The sequence below is a fragment of the Anastrepha obliqua genome, chromosome 1 (assembly GCF_027943255.1).
Source record: "Anastrepha obliqua isolate idAnaObli1 chromosome 1, idAnaObli1_1.0, whole genome shotgun sequence".
NCBI lineage: Eukaryota > Metazoa > Arthropoda > Insecta > Diptera > Tephritidae > Anastrepha > Anastrepha obliqua.
This window is the reverse complement of record NC_072892.1, coordinates 82489819-82505297: the sequence shown is the minus strand read 5'-3', so window position 1 is coordinate 82505297 and position 15479 is coordinate 82489819. Positions and strand designations below refer to the sequence as shown.

The 15479-nt window shown below is 43.5% G+C and overlaps 1 protein-coding gene across 1 annotated transcript in view; it reads left to right on the top strand.

Annotated features, from left to right (window-relative positions):
* Window positions 1-15479, top strand: part of LOC129246282 (uncharacterized) — a 101111-nt gene that overhangs the window by 40498 nt on the left and 45134 nt on the right. The window contains exon 9 of the mRNA XM_054884981.1: window positions 3680-15106. Within this exon, the coding sequence (XP_054740956.1) occupies window positions 3680-15106 (11427 nt within the window). The remainder of the gene's footprint in view (window positions 1-3679; window positions 15107-15479) is intronic.

Here is a 15479-nt window from a genome sequence, read left to right as displayed (position 1 = left end):
CGATGGAAATCTTTATTTTGACCTGTACGGACTTCATGGTCTGTCTGTTTATATGCTGCAGCTATCTAGTTCGCGAGAGTCAAATATGTTACGATTGACGTACGACGCCTTTGGTATTTCTTCCGATAGGGTGGTTAATTTTATGTTTAGTGCTTGCAGTAAGCACTATTAATTCGTCCGCTCACGATTTCTTCTCGTATATAAATATACAATTATGAGTATACAGATGTATAGCCCATTGAACTTTAATATGAAAATTTGCAAGTTTCAAGCGACTGCAGTTTTTTGTCCCAAATTTAAAAAGTTTAAGCAAATTGGCGGGCACATCCCTTGTTAGATGTTTAGCCGAGCTCCTCCTCCTTCTCCACAAATGGAGGGGACTACAGGGGGAGGGCCGTCTTCGAACAGCAAATGGTTTTTTATCAGAAACTTTTTCATAACAGAAATAAACTCGGAGGTTTGCCATTGCTTACTGAGGGACGATCACTATTAGAAAAACCCTTTTTTATCATTCACAATGGGTTTTGAACCCGGGCTCTAACAAATAGTGGACACGCACAAATCCAATCGGCTACGGCGGCCGCCCGCCATTATTTACTTGTATATACAAAAGCCATTTTCAGAATTGACCAGGTTTCGTTCAATTTTCATCGATTTTGAGGAGCTTTAGGTACATCGCAATTTGCCACGACGTCGAGAAATGCCTTTTAGATACTAGTAAATTAGCGGCAAGTGTCAAAAGTTCTATACGTACGCGTTAAGTGGTCTTCCTCCTGTTCGTCGAGCATTAAGCTTCTTATGGTTCTCCTGAAATACTGAGCTCAGCTATTGGGACTGTATTATGTACAATCCACCAATTAACGGTTGCCAGAATCAAAATTAACAAACAAAACAACTTTTTTCCACATTTGTTACGGTTTCTGATTCTGGCTACTTTCTCATCAGCCAGATCTATGTTGCCTATTATGCGATTGTAATCCATAATAGCTAAACGAAATACAACTTTTTCTTTGTACTATCCTTCTCTTCTCTATCTACATACGTAATATGCGGACTTCACTAATGGTATCCGATTTAACATAATTAATATATTTTAAGGATTTAAATGAGGTCCTGAGCTCGCTTGGAGATATTTAGCTCCTACCTTTCATTAATAATAAAAATGTAAAAGTACTTTGGAAGAAAAGAGGACGTATTGCCCCAGTAGTCACGAAAGGGTTAAAAAAAATTCAATAAATGTTATGGTCAATGTAAAAAACAAGCCTCTAATCTTATCACTTTTCATGACAGAGTAGCTGATATGACTTCATGTCTGCTTTTATTTTGCACCTTGCAGAGAGCGGTGTGATAAGAGTGAACTAGAATTCAAGCCTCTAGAGCTTTGTTGTTTTCACATTTGGCACTTTTTGATTATTTGATGGCAGATAAAAGTACAAACTTATCATATCGCTGAATGCAAAGTGCTCTGCACAAAACATAGTTATAGCAAATAGTGCGGAATAGGGTAAACATATTCGGGCGGTACTGATATATATACGTGCAGATTTATGTATATCATCCTAGTGCTTTAGGTATTAGGCACTGAAATAACAGCTTACCAATACTTCCATTGTTGTAAATATTATATTATTTTATTAATCAATAAACATTTTTGGAATTTATTGAAAACTTTCTTAATTAAAACGTCCATATAAGCGGTAAAAAAAGCAATCGTGGCTGTTTCGACCAAATTGGGTATATGGCTTATTTTAACTCAGAAACGAATGAATATAAAATATAGTCCTTATTCGCTTACTACCACGTTTCCCGCCTTTATGTGCGGAAACATTAAAAGTTATCTGATTTTGATGAAATTTGATTTACACATTTCTGTTGCCTAGAGAAATGAAAACAGAAGAAATATTCGGTAATTAACTAAATAACACTATATAATTTAATAATAATTGATCATTGATTTTAAATTTTCTAAATATTGTTGTTGCATAGCTTATGCCTAGCAACATATACATCAGGGATATTTTTTTTTTTGCAACAATAACTAAAGGTGCAAAAAATGATCAGTTCGCTTAAACATGCATCAACTATGTTGACTAATTCAAAAATTCATGGTTCGACACCTTCGATTTGGTGAGATCATCGCAACGTTTTATACTGTGAGCTGTTGAAACCTGGTAAAACTTATACGCTTGATTTGAAGTTGTTGCGTGACTACCATTCGGAAGTGCAAATGATAGGAAAAAGTTTTTCTAATAGCAGTCACCCCTCGACAGTCAATGGCAAACCTCCATGAAAAAGCCTCTCATAACAAAACATAACATTAGCTTAAAATTGTAGAAAAATGCATGAAAAACAGGCACATCACAAATTGGAAGAGAAGCTCGGCCACGCTCCCAAAGAAGGATTATGCGCGAATTATATAAATAAAATATATTTTCTTCGTTGAATCTTTTTTAATTATTTTTTAATATCTCTGGGAAGCTTTAATCGACCTCGTAAAACTCACTCATCTTGTAAACCGAACAATTTGTTCGATACACTTGCGCGCACATAATTAAGTAAATTTATTTTTTTACAATATGCGAAATATTTTACGTGCCAAATTTGTATTGTATCTTCATGCATTATACAGCATTCCAAAAATTTAAGTTTCAAAAAATGTTCATCAAAATGTTTAGAATGTTTAGAAAACTTCTTGATATGCAGCTTTATAGCCCATTTAATTTTAGTCCAATAAAGTGTCATTTTGAAGACGCTAAAAAATCACGTTGATTTTTGACAATTTTTTCCCCTGTTATTTCTTTGCATAGGAAGAAGACTTTCGGGTATGTACTCGTATTTTAATTGTGAAGGAAGAAAATTCTTTTAAACGACTTCAAACATACATTTTGTTATACTAATATTTAATGAGCTCCAAAATTACATACCCAGAATTTTTCAAAAAATTCTTAACAAACTGTTGAACATTTTGAATGCAATGCTTTAAAATTCGTTTAATTTGGTTTGAATTTTGTACTAAGTTTGGGACTTTGATTAATTAAGTTTTTATTAAAACATGAACTGTATTTTTTTTTTAAATTAACGATAAAAATTAAGCATGAAAAAAATTGCAATTATTGTAAAAATTATGTGAGCCCCAGTGTATATATATATGTATATATGTATTCCGGTTTCCTAACATTACACTCATTGAAGACATTGTTAACGCTAAATTTTTATTCTGCTAACAAACCCCAGTTGTCATTGGAAGTATTCAGTAACCCTCTTATTAACCTTAATATAAGTAGTTACAGTTTTTTTATTAGTTAACATTTTATATGTATTTTATCGCATTAGATAAAATAAAATGTTTTTAAATGTAAAATAAATTTAAGGTTTTTTATACGTAATTTGGTGTTGGTAATCTAGTGAAGCTTGAAAGTAATCTTAAAAGCTAACAAATAACCGGTGCCGGTACTTAACGGTAACTAATCGAAAGCGGCAAATAGTGTTTGTGTTCACATCGCCCTTAATGCTAAATCCCTTAGCAGACTTATAACAATAACAAAACTATCGATAATGTATTTGCTTGGCTCGCGGGTGATGGGTCTCTAACTCACTAACGCCTTTTCGCTAATTCATACTGCTGCTTATATTTTGTACATTCAACTGAACGCTTTCGCGCTCCTTTCGCCCCGCACAGATGCCTATGATATGGAGACGTCCTCGGAGTTGGAATTCAAATCGATTACATTTAACCATCAACACTATAACATGGATGCCGATGAATTTAAACTCGTCTTCATTAATTCATCCGATTCGTCATCCTCAGGCAAGGATGAAGAGTTTGAAGATAGCAGCTCTACTACTTCGTCCACACACAACTATAGCAGCATCACTATAGACGATTGCGATTGGGATTACTTTGAGCCATCGATGATTTGTACCACTGGCTCGATAACCAAGCAAATCTTCTTCTCACCCTGCCCCTCGCCATTGGTCACGCGCCACAGCGCTACAATGCGTGACTTCAAGTCTAGCGAGAGCACCGCCTCGCCCGCTGAATCTCCGCTACCTTACCGCAAACCGCTTGTCTATTGTCCGCGCATACGCGAAAGTGACACCGGCACTGATGAGGAGCTGCTCATGCAAGGTGAAAGTTCTTCGCAAACCAGCTCCGATGGCTATTTTGTGCGTGCGCCAACCACCGCAACGGCGGCCGCCAGTTCGAATGGTCGTCAACACCAGCACCAGCAGCATCAGCAGTTGAGCATGAAAACACGCATAAAAACACGTTTTGTGGGCAAAGAAAGTAAGCATCATCATCAGCATCATAGACATCACCACCACCACACCGCGACTACGCAAACGCAGGAGAATGCAACTCCACCAATTAGCGGTATTTGCAGTTGTGGCGGTACTACTAAGGTGCCGCTTATTACACCACCGCAGCCACAACCGCAGTATGTTCCCATACCAGTGCCAGTACCGATACCGGTGCCCATGGCCGCCTTCCACAGCTGGCACCCCAGCGACCTATTGAAGGGCGCCGCGAACGCTCATGCCGCAAGTCACACAGACATATTGAATATTATGGACAAGGACGAGCAGCTACGCGCATCATTGCAGAAGCTCTGGTGCACAGCTGGACCTGCAATGGTACAGCAGACAAGCGAAGCGACCACCAACTTGCAAGCGGCCGCTGCTGCTGCTGTGGTGGCAGCTTATTCGAGTGCGGCCAACTACCAGCAATTTAGTGTCGGCAAGCCTGGGGATCTTGGAGATGACGAAGGCAGCCCTCTTATGACGGGTATGCATGCAAGGCTAGCGCGTGCCGGTTTTAAATCATCCACACCAGAATTAAGTGCCTCCATGTACTCCCAATGCTCCTCGTCAGGGTATGGCACAACAGCGACTGCGGGCAGTTTGGAAACGTTAACCAGCAGCGGTTTGGGCGAATTTGGCAGTTTGAGCCGGTTTGCGGCAAACAGCCTCCAGCAACAAACACTTTACCAACAACAGCAACAGCAACAGGGGCACTGTCTTAACAACAAATTTGGTACACAAAGTACAAACGCCATTGCCACCAACACAATAGCGTTGCACCAACCAACAGACTCCAGCATTGAAACTAATAAGACTCTAAGCAATACCAGTACAAACAACATCAACAAATACAAAAGCGCTGAACGTAATCGCGGCGAGCAGTTCGCATTTGGAATGCGCGACCCACCAACATTAGTAGCAACAAAACCGTCGACGCATTCGAGTCGTGATTTCAGTGAGACGGATAAGCACGTTTTTGTCGATGTGAACGCGTGTGAAACACTTGAAAATGAAACGCCCACATTTGTAGGTAGCAAAAGTCCAATAACAACACATATTAGTGACTGTGAAACAATACGAGACCAAGTACATGGTACCGATAAGCTGTCTTCGCAAGTCAACGCCGATATCGAACTTTCCGCAAACGCTTTAGCTGATAAGTCTACAGACTTTGGAGCATATGCGGTCATAGAAGAGGAAGTAACAGCTGCTGAATGGCAGTTATTAGCAAATGAATGCGCGTCTACTACTAGTACTGGCAAATATTTCCCTGAACAAAAGCAACAACATTGGCAAAAGCAAAAATATCCATTAAAAACAGTTGAAAAAAGTGAGGAGTCAAACGAGTTTGCCCATTTGCACGAAAAACTTGCAAGCGAACAGGTAGGCCGGGACGAACAAAACAGCCGCAATGCTAAAACTTGTATTTCCATACGCACAGCAAACATAGTGAACCAGCAACCCAACAGCAATAAAAGAAATAGCAACAACCAGAAAAACAAAACTAATATTAATAGTGACACATACAAAGACTGGAGCATTGCGGTTGTCGAAAAGGCGAATGCGGTGTCGTTAACGTCGTCACGGAGTGACCAGAATATAAAGCAAACAAATAACAACTCTTTAGCCAAACACGTCGGAAAATCAACAACAACGACAACGCCAGCGACAGCGACATCGTCTATACCAATTGTTTTGCAAAGAACAATAAAAGGTGTAGTAACAAAAAGAAGCTCAGACCCAGAGGTAAATTCAACACGACTAACAGGCACAGCATCAGCGCGCAGTCGAAGTCAGAGTTGCGATCGCTTTGAAGAAAACTTAGTGCATTGTTATGACGACCAGCGAGACAGCAGTGAGCTAAGTTTGAGTACAAGTCCAGCAGAGCGCTGTCATCACTTGGGTAAAGTAGAAAAAACAGCGGCAAGCAAACAAAATCAACATAAAATAAAGGTAGCTAACAACAATAACACAACAGCAAGAACTCGTTTGCAGACCAGCGCTGACGCCAGCACTTTTATTAATTCCGCAACCACCACCACTTGGACTAACCACAACACCTTAAGTAGTGGCAGCGGCAGCGAGAGCTCCGTCAACGAATGCGCTAACGTCGGTGACACAGTGAAAAAGGTGGTTGTTCCGCGGCACGGAAATAGCGATGTTGCTAAAGAGTACAGCAGCAGCGCGAAAACCGGCAACGTCAGCGTCGACAACTGCGGAGCTGTTGAAAATAACGTTAAAGGCATTGAGCAAGTCATAGCCAACTGCGCGGTTGACTGCAAGCGCCAGCGCGTAGCTGAAACTAGTTATCGTCAGAGCCATAAGGCGAGCACTTGTAAGACTGCAGTGAACGCGACTAGAACCTCAGAACGACCACAACAACGACAGGAAAATGTTGAATTGCTTTTGTTAATACCATTAAAAGAAGATGAAAATAGTTTAAAAAATCAACAGCAACAATTTAAAAATATTTCTTCAACTAGTGCAACGCAAAACAAATCGTACGGCGCTATGATCTCGATTGGCAAATTGAAAAACAACGTCTCAAATACCGACGGTTATCTACAAAGCGAGAATGTATTCTCCTCTTCAGACGCTGAATCCGCAGCTAGTGGTGATACAGATTCGGAAGTGACCGCGAGTGATGAAAATAAACAAACAAAATCGAAGCGTTTCGACGCGTCTATCGCGTCGGGGTCCGCGTCCGGTTCGCGACGTTCGGTACAGCGTAGTTATGATATCGCTAGCGTCGCTGGCATCGACGCGCTAATCGTGAGCCATCTGGATGATGACGATGATTGTGACGTGGATGGCAGCGCGGATGGCGAACCACATGTACACTTAAGACGTCCACATTCGCGCAGTTCAGCCACATCGGCGAAAGATCAAAATACAAATACGAGCAGCGAAAATACCACGACAAATAGTTCAAGTTCCTCTGAGTCGGTAGACACCGATGATACTGGCACCATAGCCGATAGACGTCCCAAGAGCAAACATTTCTCAAAAGTGTTTGTTGTGAATCGCGTACCGCGCGCTCAACGCCGTCGGGGCGCTTCTACATCTAGCGAAAATGATTCTCAATCATCGGATGCGAATCTCGAAGACTCCTCCGATAATGACACAGACACAGAGCGCACCGATTGTTGTATTGTATTGAATTCGGTGAAGGTCATTAGTGAGGAGCTAGCTGGCATGGATGTGAGTGGATGGCATGTGACGCATGAAAGTGAGAGCGATGGCACAAGCACAAGTGACAATGAACGGAATTCCCATAATGAAGCTGATTGTGATGATGGTGAGCGTAATTTGGTTGAAAGTGAACGCGGATATGTCGCCGGCAAATATGTGGCAACCTCGATCGACGAGCTTGCCAATTGCATTATTGTCGTTGGCGGCGAAACCGATAATGACACAAACGGCGACAGTGGTGTGGTATTGCATGCCATGCGGCTACTGAACGACGAAGAGACGGAGAGGCAGGCTTTTTGTGAACGCGAACGCGACCGTAAACAGGCCGCTGCGTCGGGCAGTAGTAATAGAGCGCGAGGTGTTTGTGGCACAGTTAATAAGAAAGTGGCAAGTGTGGCAGACATGGCAAGCGCCAATGGCAGCAAAAACGCAAATATAAATAATGAAAGCAATAAAAAAATTGAAGAAAGCAGCCCACAGTGCAGAAAACCAAACGATCGCAAAATACAACAATCAGACCAATTAAAAGCAGAGCATGGCGAAACTGCAGCGCCAGCAAAAACAAGAACAACAGATATAAAGACAATGGCATCCGAAAAAGAAACAAACACAGATACAGATAACAAAACAGCTGTTGCATTGTGTGCAACCTCTAAACATGCCACAACCGATGCGCCTATGGTTTCGTTAGATTTCAGCATTCGAACAACAAGAACAATCGATGACGCGGCGAAACCATTTGTACGCGCTGATGGCGCAATCCCCTCACCAAATGCACAAGATTGGGAAATAGACACGCAAGAAGCCTGCGATGAGTTGCATAGCATTTCAAACGATGTAAATCGCTTGCTTGCGTTGACAAAACAGAACTCGGAACTTGAGCTGAAATTACAAAAGCTGCGGCGCGGCGTACAAGAAATCAACCAAGACCATTTGGAGGTATTAGATAGAAAGGAAGGTGAATTTATCGGCGAGACGGGGGCGGATTGCACATCCGCTACTACAAACGCGCCGCATAGCACTTTAAAGTCTTCTTCTACTGCGGCAGTGACACCTGAGTGCGGCTTAAGCGATGACGACAATTGCGCGCCGCAGAACAATAAGACAGCGAACAATAGCAATGACGCTGTTATTGTTGTTCATGATAGCAATGATGATGCAATGGATAGAGGGGCGCACACTATTGGCGAAGTTGCAGAGCGAGGCGCGCGGACTGGTTTCGCAGCTGGTTTTGCACGCGACACCGAAACGCGAGAACAGCAGCAACAGCAGTACGAGTGCGATATGGTTGAGGACAAGATGAAAAATAGTTGGCAAACAGGTTGGCGTACAACAAAAACTAAAACAACTGAAACAGAAAAAAACACAACGAAGGAAATTTATACTGAGAGTGGAGCAATAAAGAGGGAAGACAATGAATTTTCAACGAATGAAAAAGTGAGTGAGCCCAAGACAGTTGGGGAGAATGAGCCCGAGATGCCCTTCCTAGAGAGAAGTTGCGGCGCGGAATTGGAAATATTAGCTGAAGATTCAAGCTGCACTAACAAAAACAACGAAGGCGCAGTGCTAATGCAAAATCAAGAAATTATAAGTGGAAAGGTGAGAGCAGATAGTAATGAATGTAACACAACGCAGGAACAAAAAAACATAGAAAGAGGAAAATGTAAAATAAATCAAAATGAAAAAGTGCATAGCCAGCCACAGAGTGAACAATTACAGGTACAAGAGGCTGACCAACCCAAGGCCTGCGAGGCAGATAGTGGTGAAGAGGATCACATTTGTGAGAAGCGCGTAAGTGGGTTTATCGGAAAAGAAACATTGGTTGTGGAAGAAAAGAAAACACAACAACAAAATCAGCAAGTCGCTCTCAATACTACCGTGATGAAAGATGATAATCAAGTTGTTTGTGATGAAAATAAGAGGTGTCCATATAATGTTGATACAAATGAAGTCTCAAAAGCAACAAACTTACAGGAAAGGCAAATAACAGCAACAGAAACAATGTGCGCGTTTGCTGATCAGCATCGAGAAGCAGTTAGTAGCAGCGTAGCACTCAAAGTAAACAACAACAAAGAAAACCCAAAGTCAGTTGAAGTGCTGGACGAACGGGCTATTTATCCAACAAACGAAATACCAACAACTTTGCCTGCAAATGCGACACAAAGGCAAGAAAGTAAATGCATAACAGCTGCACGGCGCGCAACTATAAACTATAACTATGAAGGAGAAGAAGAAGAACAGGCACAACAACTCCAGCTACCAGCATGGCTGGGACGATTCAGCGAAGCATGCAAAACAGCTAACGAACTAGCGCCACCACAATCGCTCTCCGGCTGCTTTATGGACTCGCTGGAGCCAACGAATATATCAGCATTTTTAACTAATATTACCTCTACACCAACAAAGGCAAACGCAGAAACCGACGAGCAAGAGCACAAAACACCTGAGCAAAATGTTTACACAAATGCAAATAAAGCAACGGCGATAGCGCAGCCGACTACGGCAGAGGCTTACCATCCAGCACTGGAAATGAAAGAGCTAACCACGCTGCATAAACTGAGCACGCAGATAGCTGAAGAGCAAGAATTGCAAATCATAGAAACGGTAGAAGAGAAACAGTCTGATTGGGAGAGTGAGGCGAACGACGCGACCGCTGCAGCAGAAACAGCAACATCAAATGTAATAACTCACAATTTGGAAAACGAACATGCAAACAATGAAGTGGCTAACATCGTAGCAACGCGCTCTGGCCGAGTTAACGTTGTGGTGGCGAATATGGCCGTGGAAGCCGTACGCGCAGCGTCCGCTCGTGAATTGGCCAACTCGTTGCGTTTAGTTGAAAATGAAATGTTAAACGTGAAAGACCGGAGCGACGGTGATGGTGACGGTGGTAACATTGACGATTGCGGTGATGTTTTGATAGATTCTACACAAAGTGGTAGTGCAGTTTTACAAATTCATTGCAAGCAAAGTGCAAAGGCACAACCAGAAGAAAAAGAATACGACGAATGTGAAAAAAAATTATTTGAAGAAGTAGTTGTGCAAAAACAGTTGAAAAATATCACACAAATTGATAGTAACAGTGTGCGCGATTGTGTTGTGAATGTTGAGAAGCGCGAAACGGTGCAAAGTGTAAGCGACAACGAAAACGTCTGTGAGGACAACGAAAGCCAACAAAAGGCTTACAAAGTTAAAAACAGCAGTAATAACTGCAAAAGTGTTACAAGAGGCAACGATAAAGTGAACACCAAAGTGGTAGTAGTGAAAAATCAAAGAATAGAAAACGCTAACGACTACGAGTACAAAGAGTGCGCGAGCCAAGGCGAGCGAGCGGCCAAGAACGTTACTGACGTTGATTATATGCGCGTAAACAGTTCGGAAGAACAACAAAAGCAAACGCAAATTATCGCGTCGACGAACAAAGCGGAATTATCTAAGCGCGGCGTCTGTAGTTTGGCAGAAACTGTCGACGCTGAAGGAACGGCAACAGGGGCAGACCAAGTAAAAGGGGCTATACACGCCAGTTACGCACCCTATTTCTGCGTAAACAACGAGTCTTATAGTGGTAACAGTCAATTCGATAGCATATTTGGCGGCGTGACCACACCCGCAACTTGCACGAAATCCAACGCCGATTCGTCCACAGGCCATCCCTTCACTCCTTCTTCCACTTCACTTTCCGCCAAATATCGCAGCTTAATTATGATTACAAAAGACAACGGTCAAATTGGTAGCGACAATGACCTGCTGGTCAACAGCAATAAGAGCGGTGCAATTGTGGACAAAGCGTATTTGGGCTGCACAACAACCACCACAACAACAACAATAACAACTATAGAGTCAGCCGCGACACGTGTAAAACAACCCATACAAACTCACGAAAGTCAACGTGGCAATAGTGGTTGTAGTATTGACGGCGCTGTTGGCAGCAGCGCAAATGGCAGCAGTATCATACATTTGAGTGGCTATGAGCCGAATGAGCTGAATAGCAACACTAGCCATGCAAATCATGATAGTAGTTCCCCCGCAGCAGCTACACAAAGAACAAGTTTTAGCGACCCGCGCAGTACAGCCACAAGAAATGCTGGCAGCACCAGCAACAACAACAGCGCAGATAATGACTCATCGATAGCACCTTCATCGTCGTCGCTGTTGTATGTGTCGTCAGCTGTTCATGATATGATAAAAAACAATAATAGCAGAGTGAATTTTTCTTACACTACGAGTGACACTGAGCGTTTGCATTATCCAGTGAATACAGTTGATTTACTGCGCGATCAGAAGATAATTTACGGTGATTCGGAAGAAGAAGATTTCGACAACCTTTCCAATGGCCGCGGAAGTGGTCGCAGCAGCAGAGCGGACACGGATAATGATGGTGATTTTCTGGAAGATGCGCCTAACTCCAAAACAAAGGCGGTTTGCCTTGAAGATGGTTTAGCGGATGATGATTCCTGGGTGGAAGAGATTAGTCGTCATGACGATGAGGAGTTTGGTGACGATACCACGCCAACTGCATCTGATTCGGAAGATTTAAGTGTGGATGGCGATGACACTATTTTAGCCAATCGCATGTTTGTCGATCGTGAAGAAGAGCTGCGTGGCTACCATCGTTCCACTATTGATTTCACTTTGCATACTATTGTGGAGGAAAGCTGTGAAGAAAGTGAGGTCGCTTCGCTGCGCGGCACTGAAGATGGCAGCGAAGAGTTGGATGAGATGGAGAGGCGAAGACAGCGCACCATCAATCATCATAATCGTTTGTCTGCTTCTGATTTGGAAAAGTATTTCTTTTTCGATCTGGGTGATGGCAAGGTGATGAGTTCGATTGACACGCGCGGCGATGATACGGCGTCGGAGGTGAGTAGTGAGTGTTCAGAAGGCCTAGATTCGTTGGGCATACCAGAGGAGAATGCAAATGATAGTAATAGCGCTGCAGAACTCGCCTCATCGCGTCTGGAGAAGTACTTCTTGTCCGGTTTTATGGGGTTCAGCGCAAGCGAGAAGAATGAATCTGATGAGAGCGGCAGTGTTGGTAGTGATAGTGAAGGCCATCCAAGTCCGAGTCAGCGACGTAAGCGTTTAGTACGTGCACGTGGTACACCACGCTCCCATAATTCTTCTCTAGACAATCTGCTGGTCGATTCCCAGTCAATGCCTACCGATTCACTGGAACCGAGTCTTATTCCTTCAACTGCCAGCGACCTTTTGGACTCTTCCGAATCGGAAGATTGTGATGAGACCGTGCTACATGTGAGTAGCGGTGGTGAGAAGGCTTTCGAGAGCACATCTTCCGATACAATAAAACGAAAGAAACAGGTACGCAAACGGCATGACTCGTTGGATGAAAAGAAACTGCATGACTCCGCAGAGGATGCAAGCAAACCTTCTTTATCGAACGCAGAATGCCGCACTCCCACACCCGGTTCAATCAGCAATTCCCAAGCGAAGAAACAACAGCATCATAGCCGCGATAGTGGTTTTGTTGGAAGCAATGATGATCTTCTAAAATCGCCTGAATGCGAATTGCCCACAACCAGCGCTTCGACGCGCACAAAATCACCCACGGCACTGGAACAAATTGAAGAGGTCAAAGAATTGCCACTAGCTGGATCCAGTTCAGCTATTGTCTTGCCTGAGATGCGTATTACTACGCCCAATAACATATCAACAACTCTGCAAGCAGACGGACTAACACTCAAACCACCACTGCCACCCACAGCTAACGCAAGTTTGGTACGAAAGGATAGCTTTAACAATTGGAGTTCAGATGAGGAGACAAACCTGATGATGTCTAAAATGCGACAGTTTTTCAAAACTCTCGTAGTCGCTACTGCCAATGCTCAGCAAAACTATGGTTCTACTAATAATTCAAAGGGCCCAACACCTAACCAGACCACGCCTATTTCGGTGAGACGGATGAAAACAAGGCCACAATTGGCATACTTTGAGAACGAGCTCACTCGGCTGATGAAAACTGTACCGGGCATAAATGATGAACAGGTTCGTGAAATAGTAGAATATTTGAGTAGTGAGGACACATGGTCCGATTCATGTGATTCCTCAGATTATACAAGCTCCGACCTCGAGGGTAGCAATCGTCGAAAAGGCGAATTAAAAGAACAGATATCGGCAAGCTGTCAACAAATCATAAATAAATTCGAGATAGATGAGGAAGGCGATCGGGGAGACGGTGGTCTACTGGAAGTAGACACCCACGGTCTGAACCCAGACACAGCACTGGTATATCAAAAGTTGGTAGCTTCTTTTTCAAAAATTGCTGTGGGAAATACAAACAATACCGCCACTTTGCAATCTACCGTCGAGATGCCGTCGTCCAGCAAAGAGGATAGCGTAACAAAACGCACTGTGGAAGAGGATCAAGTTTCAACTGGAAGCACACACAGCACGGAGCGTTCTCCACAGCTGTTTGCCAAGGTAATGCAACACATCGGCTCACGCCTTGTTGCACTCATGCACGAGGTTAATAGCGGAAATGATTCACACGGCACCAACTCGCCCATTGCGCCACAACGCAACCACCACAAACGACTTCAAGCTAAAATATCCATCACCACCACAGAGGACGAAGAAGAGAGCCTTTCGGAGGGCGACCAAATGAAGTCGGCGCGCAACACACATCACTCACAACAGCAACATTCCATTTATCAACACCACCTGCACCACTCACACCATTTGTCACATCAATCGAAATCCAACAAAGCGCTGCAGGACGAAGCAAACAATCTTGCACGTAGCAAGTCACACGATCTACTGCTCGACTCAGCATCCACATCGGCAGCTTGTAGCAGTGTAAGCGGTAGCAGTGCAAACGCGACACGTCCGCACCATCACCAATCGAGCAGCGGTGTTAGCGACACCGCCGGTGAAGAGTGTGGCGTAGCCAGCGATTATGAACGTTTCTCGTGGCGGGGTAGTTTTGAGTCGGCATTACTGGCTAATGGCGATTCCAGAACCAAACTCAGTCAACTCGATCGTGACAACTCATCGTCTGCGTCCGCTTTGGCCGTTGCAAAGCGTCGCTCAGCAGGTGATCTGTTGTTCAACCATAAGAGTATGAGTCGCGAGCAATTGGATCGTGTGCGCTCGTGTGGGAGCATAGGTGGCGGCGATGAAAGACATCAAGAATTGGAGGCATCACCTGCCAAACCCTGGGTCACCTCCATCGACTGCAAGGATGTGCGGCGCTCAAGCGTACCAGATGCCATCTACGAATCGGATTCATCCGATGAGGACGCATTTAGCGCACGCTCGACACTGCCGCGTAGCCTGACAGGTATCACGCAGGTGGCAAGCACCAACTCGCTGCCACGCCTGCCAACTACAAGTATGGGAGCAACAGCAGCTGGGGCGGCAGTAAGTGTGAGTGCGACGCAGACGGCAATGGCCAGCTCAACGCCACTCACCAAGTCACAAGGTGCACTAAACTTCACCTCCAGTGGTAGTGCGAAGAGTGCGCGCTATCGTTCGCCAGGTTTGGCCAGTCGCGCCAGCGCATCCTTGAGTTCAAAGAAGTCCGGCACTGGCTTGGGACTACAGCATTTCCTCTATTCAAAACGTGATGCACGCAAGCGGCTGAATATGTCGGGTGGTAAGCGATATTTTTTTTAACTTTCACATATTATTTTAAATTGAATATTTTAGTAATTATTCGTATATTTTTATGAGCGGTTTTTGAAAGCTTGCGTTATTGTGGTGATGCTGCATAAATATTGAGGCTTAACATACACGAAAACTAAATGAAGGAAATTTAGTTATAACATTTTCTTATACCACTAACATGCGTGAAGGTGTGTTAAATTTTTGTTTTTATTTTTTTTATCTTATTTGAATTATCTCATTAAAAAGTTGACAGCGCAGAACGGCGCTGCATTTTTTTTTACTTTCGTCCGAAACGGCTGCAATTATGAAAAACATCTGCTACCGCCGCACTCAATCGAAGGGTTGAAAATTAATTGCCGATA